Source organism: Argiope bruennichi, chromosome 10 (assembly GCF_947563725.1).
Source record: "Argiope bruennichi chromosome 10, qqArgBrue1.1, whole genome shotgun sequence".
NCBI classification, from domain to species: Eukaryota; Metazoa; Arthropoda; class Arachnida; order Araneae; family Araneidae; genus Argiope; species Argiope bruennichi.
In genome coordinates, this window is record NC_079160.1 from 52,560,821 (window position 1) to 52,572,285 (window position 11,465).

Here is an 11,465-nt window from a genome sequence, read left to right on the forward strand (position 1 = left end):
TTTGAATTTCTTTGGTATATTTTCAAAATAATGACAGAAAAAATTTTCAAAAGTGGTGAAACATGACTTAGAATTTGGCTATTGTCAATTTTGTATATGCTAGTTGAAATTTTCTTTAAGATGAGAGACAAATAACGTAAAAAAAAATATTATGATTTTTTTTTTTTTTTTTTTTTTGCATTTTATCCAAATTGAATTAATTTTGCAAGTTTATATTTTCACCTCCCCTCCCCCCCAAAAAACCCTACCTTTCCTGACTTTGGATTTTTAGTGGGGAATTAGTTAAAGGAAGAAGAGGAAGGGAAATTGCAATTGTTAAAGAATCTGCATTGCACAGATTACATTAGTATTTTCATTATAACAGTAAAAAATATTTAGGAGTTTGAAAACACATATTAATTTAGACAATTAAAAAAAAATTCAGAGTTTAACTACAAAAGTGAAATCTAAATTTTTTATAAGTAAGCTTTTTAACAAAGTTATTTCCTTATAATTGTAATAATAAAAGATAATTCAGGTTTATCTTTTTCAATACAGAATTTGCTTTTTTCCCTGAAAGATTACTCCCAATCACCGGTCGTGGAAAGGAAAATTGTAGTTGTAGAATCAAATTGAATATCAATTTTATAATGAAATATTCATCTTTAATGTTGTCATGAATATATTGGGATTATCAAATTAAATTAATAAAGATCTGGTTGATTTTTTTTAATCAATTTAATAATTTATAAATGCTTAGAATATAAATATCCCTTCTTCGCATTAAGTTAGTTCTTAGTTGAAAATATTGAAAATGAAATTGTTGATTTTTACCATTAATAACTTTCTATCTAAAATAATTATCCTGTCACTACTTTTTTATATTAAAAAAAAAGATTGTTGATATATATATATATTTTTTTAATGAGGTACATATAGAACTCTGTTTAGATTTCTGATATTAGAAAATGTTTGAAGATATTTATCCTGTGTTTACATCTTGTGCTCGATTCTGTTGAAATTTAGTAAACTTGATAATTCTTAATAATTTACTTTTTTTTTTTTTTTTTGTATTTATTTGCTTACATCCAATAGGTACTTGTTTGATAAATATCAATTAATATTGGTAGATATTAGAATTTTAGTATTGTCTTGTAGTAGTTAATGAAAATGTAAACTTAATATTGAAAGCAAAATACAAAATTTATTAGAATTAGTTTAATTGCAGTATATTGAATTTTCTCTCAGTTCTTGGATTCAGATGATTTTTGTATTTAAGAAAATAGAATTGTAACATTGTAAATAATATGTTACTGTAATTTGTGTTCTTTTAATATGCTTATACAATGAAATCCTCAATTTTATTTTTAGAATTATTCATGAAGCCGGTTATTCAAAAGAAGAATGTTTGCAGTATAAACCAGTAGTCCACAGTAACACAATTCAAAGTTTAATGGCCATCATAAAGGGCATGGGTCAATTAAAGATTGATTTTGCTGATCCTGCAAGAAAAGTAAGTATGATTCAAACTAATATCCATCCATAAATACTAAAATTTGTAGTTCGTATTCATTATGCCGAGATGCTCAGAATGGAATTTTTTTTAATGAATTTTAGTGCAAGACAATTTTTATTTTAAAATTTATCAAAAACAGATATAAAAAATGCATTAATTTTGGTTTAGTTTTACCAAATTTGTAATCAATATATATTTTTATTGTATTTACTAGGAAGACTCCCGGCAGTTATTTACAATAGCTGGAGCCTCACAAGATGCTGAATTAACTCCAGAATTGGCAGCAATAATGAAAAGATTATGGCAAGATAGAGGATTGCAGTTATGCTTTTCAAGGTCGAGAGAATATCTCTTGAATGATTCTGCAGCATAGTAAGCATTATTTATTTTTACTTTACATAATTTAATTTCAAACTTCAAATACATTTTTTAGAAAGTAAAATAAGAAATGTTTAATCTTCTGTAAATTTTGGTTGAATTTGGTTTGCTTTATGAACTTTGGTTTTTAATATTGTTTATATTTTCCTTTACTAACTTAGTTGAATCTAGACACTCATGTCTCATAAAAAAAATTGCCCTGAAAAATTTCTGTTAACGTTTCTTCACTTTTATTTATGATTAAAAGGTTTCATTTCCTTTTTTCCTTTTAAATTATTTCAAACTGTGACAAAACAATGTTAAATTTTATTTTGTGATAAGTGTTTCTAAAATTAAAATTGAAAAGGAATTGAATAGAAAGAACTTTGTATACTTTACATGGGAACATATTAATATTATAAGCGTAGCATTAAGACTGATTGTGCTACCGACTCTTTTTAATCCTATTTCTGTGTTGAAATGTTATTTATCTATAATCCCTTAAAAGAAAATTTTTATCATATATTAAAATTGAGCTTGGATATATTTAAAATTGATGATGATTTAATGATAACATTCGTTCTTGTTTTAGCTATTTAAACGCCCTGGACAGAATAAGCCAACCTAATTACATTCCTTCCCAACAAGATGTCTTGAGAACAAGAGTAAAGACTACTGGAATTGTAGAAACACATTTTACCTTTAAAGGATTACATTTCAAGTAAGAAAAATTTAACAGTTTGTAAAGGGTACATTTTCTGCACATAATCAAAAGCATTTTATTCTATTAGATTTTTTTAAAAATTAAGGCATAGAAATCATAATTGTTGATGAGAAATTTTATTTTGAAAATTTTTAAACTGGCACATGATAATATATTTTTTCCCTTCCCGTTAGAATGTTTGATGTTGGTGGACAAAGATCAGAGAGAAAAAAATGGATCCATTGCTTTGAAGGGGTTACTGCTATCATCTTCTGTGTTGCATTAAGTGGATATGATTTAGTTTTAGCTGAAGATGAAGAAATGGTATAGTTTGCAAGTTTTTATAATTGCTATTAGTATTTTGTGTTTCAAATAAATTCTGTCAGTAAGTTTTTCTTTAACATTAAGTTAGCCCTTTTAAACTTATCCAAGTCTAACTTTATTCCAGTCCTTTGATTAAAAATAAGGTACATTTGCTTTTTATATTTATTATTATACATGTGATTCAAGGAAAATTGCACCATCTTAACATATTTCAAATCTCGTGATAAATTTATTAATATTAGATTTATTTCATGGTGTATTAAAATATCTAAACCTTACCATTGTTAAATCCAGTATAAATTATAGATCATGATAATTTTTCAATTTACAGAAGCAATTTTGTAACTTTTGAAACTACTGCAATTGCATATTTACTGAGAAAGTTCATACAAAAATATGCAATGACATCTTTTGAATTTCTCAGTAAGTATGTTGTTTTAATAGCTATAAAATTCTCTCTAATACAAAGACATGCAAACATTGTATAAAATTTATGGATTTCCAACCTATTTATATCATACTCAGAATATTTTAAAAGAATATACAAATTGAAATTTTGTCTATTTTCAATCGATTTGAATCTGAAACCATGTTACTTAGAGAAACTTAATTGGTTAACATGTTTTAATATGATAGTTGAAATGAAAATTGAATTCAGAATGATTTTCAAAAGGCAAACAAATTGAATGTTAAGTAAATTGCAACATTGTTTTCACATAAATTTTATTAGTTTATTAAATAAAGTTTCTTTGCTATTTCTTAACTGTGCTACCAACTGTTGTAAAGTGGTAACTTTGTGATTGGTGGATATTAATGTTAAAATGTGTAAAATATTAATTATGGTTTCAGATTCAAATTTTTTTCCCAAATATTTTCATGTACTTTCTTTATTCCAAAGAATTTTAAAAGGAATATTCTCTGATATGAATTTGTGTTTCATTAATGAAAAGAATATGAAATATTATGAATTTTAAACTATGTTTGCAGATCTTTTTATGCAAAAAAATGTATTTTCAGTAGCGAATTTTAGTTCAATAGCTCTTTTTTTATTTTGAAAGTGAGTGGTGCAGTTTAATATCCATCATGGGAATTAATTAGAAAATTGAATGCACTTGTAAAATTTTAAAGTAAAATGAAAGTTATTCTAAAACAATTTTAAATATTCTTTTGTTGAAATTGTACTATAGTGTCTTACTGTTTTTCTCTTGGTGAGTAGCTACTGTAAACATCAAAATTTTAACATTTGTTATTAATATCGTATTCTATTTTCAGAATCGTATGACAGAAAGCATCAGATTATTTGATTCAATATGCAATAATAAATGGTTTGTGGAAACTTCCATTATTTTGTTCTTGAACAAGAAAGATCTGTTTGAAGAAAAGATAACCAAATCTCCACTGACAATTTGCTTTCCTGAATATACTGGTATGTTATCTCGTTCTATCATAAATATTAATTTGTGCAAAATAAATTTACAAAATGTTCCTCATTCACAATGAAATAAATTTGAAATTCTTGCCTTGTGTTTAAATATTAATTTAATTATTCTGAGAATTTATTTAATTTGGGATGAAAAACTATCATCAATGAGAGACACATTTAGATATATGGAAAGAACATGAATGAGGGGGAAAAAAGGGAAAACCATTTAATAAAAAACGAATGACAACTCAAAGGATTCATAGAGATAAATGAACATTTAAATCACTGGTTAATGATATGTGCTTCTATGCAAGTCTATAGAAGTGTTACATGTAATTAAAAAAAATAAAAAATACTACAAGTATTTTTTCTTAAAATATTTATTATTGGTGTTTATATTATATTAAATTATATTATTTATATTAAAGTGCATCATTTGCTTTTAAATGTACTAGAATAATATTCTAAATTTAACAGAATGTAATGGCTAGATGTGTAATTAATAAGTAATAAATAAATATTACTAACTATAATTTAATGTTTGATAGGAAATTTGCTTTTTTAAAGCTGCGTTTGTAAATGCAAAAGAACAGAAACAAAGAATTATAGAAATAATAATGTAACTGGATGAATGTTAAAACTAGCTTAATAGTGTTAATTTTAATAGAATAAAGTAGGAAAATTAATATTTTAATTCATTACTTTTTAGAAAGACATTTCACATTTATACACATCCTATAATTCACTTTAGCTCTTTTATTTTGTCTTAATATATTGAATTAGTTTTTAATTTTCATTTTTCATAGGTAATAACACTTATGAGGATGCAGCAGCATACATTAAAATGAAGTTTGAAAGCCAGAATAAGCGAAAGGATACCAAAGAAATTTACACACATTTCACTTGTGCTACAGATACTAACAATATCCAGTTTGTATTTGATGCAGTCACAGATGTTATTATAAAAAACAATCTGAAAGATTGTGGTTTATTCTAGTTATATATTGTAAGTATTGACATAACATTTAAAAAAAACTCCATTAATATAAGTGTTTAAATTATCTATCTTTAATAATTATCTTAATTATTAAAATTGTTAGGCTTATTGCACTTTTAATGTATCTTACAAATGTTCTTTGAATTTTTTTTAATGTGCTATATAATATAAAGCTGTTACTAGCTTCATTACATTTTTGTTTATTTTAACTTTAACATTTTACTGTTAGAAAAATTTTACTTGGGTCCCAAACTTGAAAAATAAATAATTGATAGAAAGAATTACAGGAAATTTGAATTAATTTTTTGTCTTAAATATTGGTTTGTTAAAATGTTGAAAAATCTCAAAGAAGAAGAGTTTGGGAACCTATATATTCCAAGAAACTCGTCACATTCAACTCAGATGCAGCAAAACTTTTTTTAAATTATCATTTAAAAAAGTAGATTTATTCTGTGTGTTATATTTTCCTGTTTAATTTATTTTGACCAATATATAATTTAAATTCCTTAATCAAAAGTTTTTAGCTTTTTTTCTATAAATTTATGTTAGAAATTTGAATCATATATATATATAATTCATAACAATTTTATATTTGGGGCAAGTTCCTAAGGAACATAAGAGATTAAAAATATTATGTTGATAAAATCTTCTTAGCATCTTAGAAATATTTTTTAAATAAAAAATGAAATCAGGATTTTTTAAAATTAAAATTTTTTTTGTATATAACCTTGAGGTCTCATCTTTACAACAATCTAATCTCTTACATGCATTTATTTGTTATTTTAATCATGAGGTGCTAACAATTGTTTGTTAATTTAAAATCATAAATTAATAAAATAATTATAATCTTAGCAAATAACTTTTTTTTTTTTGTTATTGTTGTATTTGTGCTTCTTAATAGTTACAAAGTCTAATTAATATTTAATCCCTGATTTAAAAATATTTTACTTTCATAGATTGTGCCTTGATGTGGCCTTAAAGAAATGTCCTTTAAAGGGGCTTGAATTGAAGAAACTCTTGGTACAGAAAGGAGTTCTTTTCTTTGTTGTATTTTGATTGAAAAAAGTGTATTTTACTGCACTGAGATTGAAAAGAACTTTACATTCCTCTGTGTTTTCCAGACAAGCTCATGGTATTCTAAAAACTGTGCCAATCACTTTTCTTCTAAATGATGTAAACAACTGTCTTCCCATTTCTAAAAAAAATTGGTGCCTCTTTACACATAAAACCTTTATTTTGTATATGCCAAATGGAATTTTTGTCCTGTGAAATGTATTTTGATATTGAACTTTATATCTTCCATTTTGGTTATCTAAAGCGTATATTTTTGACTGTCTACTATTTTTTAAGTTTTAAATGTGGATATTAGAATATAATTCAGCATTTCTGAAAATGCAGCTTTGGTATACATATTAGAAGGTTTTGTAGTCTGCTTATATCTTTTAAATATGCTGTTCTTTTTTTTTAAAATTCCCATCCTTGTAGTTTATTTTGCTGAGACTTTATTAGCTAGTTAAAGATCACGAGAAATATGGCAAGTTTAATTATGATTATCTGACACTGTTAATTTCAGTATTTGATCGTTTTTATACACTATGTAATTAGTTTGTTACTTTCATATTGTTGCATTTTTATTTGAATGCCAAATTTTAATTTTAAATTATTATGAATCACTGGTTTTTGAGTATCATTTTTTTGCTATTTTATGATAGAATTGAAGTGTGTAATTTCATGGAAATCATAAGCAGCATGGTGTTGAATACTTTAAGAATTATTTAAATAATAATAATAAAAGAATAATTTAAATAATAATTTAAATTTATTGTATTTATGAGCAGAAATTGTAGCCTGTCTAAGCTATATTAAGGAAAATAATAATAATATTTTCCATGTTTGTGTAATTATTAATCAAAAGTTATGACAGCCTTTCTTTTAACTGAAAAATATGATTTCCAGAATTAATTAATCCTTGAGCTTCCATTATTTGAATTTCTGAAAATAGATATGTAAAATATTGAATCTGCAGAAGATTATCTGTGCAAGATTTCACTTTATTTGCTACATTCACTTGTACTTGATCACCTTTTTGAACTACATTAAAGATGTTATTATTTTGTTTCTATTTCTTAAGAACAAAGAAAAAGTTGTCCACATTGGATGTTTATAGATTTTGAGAGAAAAAGAATGTTCTGAAGGAAATATAATATCCTTGCCAGTGTCATTTTTGGAAATGAAAATTTTCACTTGCCTACAATTTTTTTCATATTTGTTGATAATATCCATTTATGGAAGTTACTGTTGTGAAACATTCATGTTATGTTCATAAACAAAAACAAAATTGCCAAGATTTCGACTGTTTATAGTGGTGGATACATAAACTGGTTGTAATTTGTTAAAGTGAAATTCTGAAACATCTAGAATGGGCATTTTGCCATTCTAGTGGCCAGTTTGCTTTCATTGACATGTGTTCCTTAGAATAACTTACTGCCTTGTTTTTCTAATGGTCATCCAGTGCACCTTTTGAGAATTCTTTTGTGTCTGTTGTATTATTTATGTACTATACATTGTGTATGGGCGTGATTGATTCATTCTGTTTATGGTAGTAATATTGTATGAAAACGTTTGTAGATACAGTTGAGTTGGTGTTTTCGTTATTGCTTTGGTTTTCAGTGAAATTAAATGTTTAAGTATGCTCTTATATCTTAATCTAATTAAATTAATTGTTTTGCACCAAAACAAGTATAATAATTCATTGTCTATTTAATTTATTAAAAGAAATTTATTTATTTCAATTATTCATCAAGATTGTTTTATTTCCCATGGTAATGATTTTTGGCAGAATTTTCTTTCGCCTTTCAAAAATGAATGGCGGGAAAAAAAAGTTGTCTGTAAATATTGAAAGATATTGATGGGAGAAAATTTGAAATTCTTCCACTAAATTGAAATTAATTTCATTTTAAATTTGTTTTATACCCGATTAAAGAAAAAAACTTATATTGATAAATAATTGTACCTTTTCATTATCTGTTGCAACGAAACACAGACTATTTCCAAAAAATAAAAATTTGACAGACTGTGTGAATTTGTCACAGTTTTTAACTGATTACATCTCATCATTTCATCTATAATTTCAGTATTTATATTTTCACCATATATTCAGGGTGAACAAATTTTGGTGCTGAAATTATATATTTTTGTAAAAGAGTATAAATATTTTTACATTGAATGTTTTTTTTACTAACCCTATCATCAAAAATAGCTAAAGAAGAATTACTGCTGATATAATTTTTTAATTATTTGAATATGAAATTATATTTTGACTGCAAATATTTTGCTGATGTATCTGTGTATTATTAGTTAGTATCCAAAATATTTTGAAATTTTTTCTGAAATTATAAAAATATGGCTTGTATTTTAGTTTTCCTTTCTGTGATGTTTTCTGCTCCAATTATTTTGTATTTAAAATTTTTATTTTCATCTTTATTATGTAAATACAAACTGCATTTATCTACACTGACATTCCTGTGCTTAAAACTATACATATGAAGACACTATTTTTTAGCTCTATCTTCTAAACTTTTTCATATTATATTATGCTTCAAGACATTTGTAAAGAAAATTTTGAATAAAATGTTTTTATGAATTTTTTTCTGTCTTTATTATTTTGTAAAGAATATTTCTTGAATCTTGCTTGTTTAGTTTGCATGTGTTTACAAAGTGTGTGAGAAAGGATAATTCTACTTGTATAGATAGATATATTTTTTATAGATAGGCTATAATAGAATTAAAGTTTATAACAATTTTATTTCACAAGTTATTTACCTGTTATAGTTTTCCATTTAAAATCTTTTTTAAATAAAAAAATTAATTATCTTTAGGATATCTTTATAATAATAATAGTTCTCATGATATGATTTGAAAATTTTCTTTATAATTACTTTTTCTGGCTGTGGTTCCTAGAACCCATAATCTCCTCTCTTTTTAAAAGTTATACACGTTAGTTAATTATGCACATTGATGCGTATATAAATTAAATTTAAATGTTAATATAATTATAAAAGTTATTCATATCGTCTATGAATGATATAGAGTGATTTTTGATTAAAGCCCGCAGTGTGTATATTATTGGTAGAATGCAAATTTTGGACTAGTTTTTAGAGAAGTTGGTTTTGTTTATCCATGCAGCTCAAAGAAGTTGAAAGAATTTCTTTCTTTATAATTTACTATTGTGCTTGCAAAAATGATTCTAATTGTCTCATTATGAAGAACAAATTTTGTTGTGAAATGTTTTTCAAGCCTTTAAAAATAAAGGTTTGATCTCAACCAAGACACTATGTAACTTGATTACTATGCATTTATTGAGCTCAACCCAGAGAGAAAACTATCTTTGCTTTCTTAGATCCCCCCTCCCCTTCATCGATATATATATATATATATATATATATATTGGGGGAGTTTCCCTTTAAAATAAATGCTCCTAGAAAATATTTATTTCAAGGAAACAAGATAATTAAAGTTTTATAAGGATCTTTGTGATATAAATAAACCAAACAATACTGATGTGTTGTAGGTTGTTAGTCATTGAACTTAAAGTTGTTTTTTTTTCTAAACATGACTATTGCTAAAAAACGAAAATTATTTGAATGAATTTTGTTCTTTCCTATCCTGCATTAACTAATGAAACATTGGCATTATCTGTTGTTGAAGCAAGAAAAAAATGAGAAAAATATTGATATCTGCTAATTATATCACCTTAAAATTGTCTATCTACAATTATATATATATAATTTTTTTTTAAATTCCTTTCAATTATTTTTTTATTTAAAAAAATTTATTTTCCTCTTGCATATAATCACTTATCTTGGTTTCTGTTTTTCTTTTTTTGATTTGTTCACTTTATCCCGATTTTCTAAAATACTTTTTGCATGTAAGTAGCTAAAAAAATTGGATGTAGATGTTTGTAACATTTGTGGTTCTGAATTATTTTGTTATAATTGAGCTTGTATACTGTCTACTTTATAAAATATTTTGTGTATTAATATTGTATAAACTTGATCAATACATCAGCATTTGTAATAAAAACAGAGTAAAAGAATGAAAAACACTGAACCTCAGCTGTACGAGAATTTATATTTGAACAGTAGATTATGATTATTTTTAGGAACATTCTTTATTGTGTTTCACTTTTATATAGATTGAATTTGTAGTCTTTTTTTACTTGCTTTTGAAGCTCTCGAGTTTCATCTTTTAATGACAACATATTAGTTTTTCTTAACTTAATTAAAATTGCTCAATTAACTAATAATTAAGCATTGATTCTATAAAGTGGTATTACCTAATAGAGAATATAAGTAAATTTTTAAGTTTCCATTGTGTTTAATGAATTAAAATTATTAACTAATATATGCACTAATAATTAAAATTAGTTATGCACTAAAAAAAAATGTGTTCATAGAAAGTTTTTATTTAATTTGTATCTACCTTTTGTAAAAATTATGAGATCCATTTTTATTAGTTTGGAATATACTTAAAACTTTTTTTTAAAAAAAGGAATGCCCTGTAACGCATATTAAACTTGAAAATTCCTTAATAATCATAGTGTAGTTTTTATTCAAACAATCTCATTTTATGAAGATCAAATACTATTTTATTATAAAAACAAGGTAATTTTTCTCTTATAAGATGATCAGAATGGTTGTCTGAGTTAAGACTGCAAAAAATTGAAGCATTTCAACAGAGGATTTTTATATGGGGGAAAAATATTAGAAGGGACATCTTACATAAGATTTGCTAAACTGCATCTTAATGGCATTTGTCTTCAAGGCGAGAGCACCAAAGGTTTAAAGAAACTTGATGAGATTTCTCAGAAATGGAAATCAAAGTCATTACTTATATAACACTAGAAAAAGTTTTATTAATATTTAAACTTATTCAATAGTTTATTAAATAAGTTTCACTAGTTAATTAGCTTATTTAATATTTAAACTAAATGCATATTTGATTCAATATTCTGACGACTATAGCTTATTCAATATTTTAATGTGGTAGTCTGTTCCATAGTTGATTTCTTTTCTCTAAATTTCAGGATACATTGTTGCATATTTAGTATTGTTCTGGATTAAAATCATTAAATATTTTTAATGTAAAAATTATTTAAATATAAAGT

At 24.7% G+C, this 11,465-nt stretch overlaps 1 protein-coding gene across 1 annotated transcript in view; it reads left to right on the top strand.

The window, feature by feature from the left end:
- The window catches only part of LOC129988171 (guanine nucleotide-binding protein G(i) subunit alpha-like), a 35,047-nt gene extending 26,197 nt beyond the window's left edge, over positions 1–8,850 (top strand). Inside the window, exons 3-9 of the mRNA XM_056096323.1 lie at positions 1,351–1,492; positions 1,710–1,867; positions 2,445–2,573; positions 2,750–2,879; positions 4,152–4,305; positions 5,109–5,308; positions 6,256–8,850. Coding sequence (XP_055952298.1) covers positions 1,351–1,492; positions 1,710–1,867; positions 2,445–2,573; positions 2,750–2,879; positions 4,152–4,305; positions 5,109–5,299 — 904 coding nt within the window. The 3' untranslated portion in view covers positions 5,300–5,308; positions 6,256–8,850. The remainder of the gene's footprint in view (positions 1–1,350; positions 1,493–1,709; positions 1,868–2,444; positions 2,574–2,749; positions 2,880–4,151; positions 4,306–5,108; positions 5,309–6,255) is intronic.
- Positions 8,851–11,465: the final 2,615 nt, after the last annotated feature.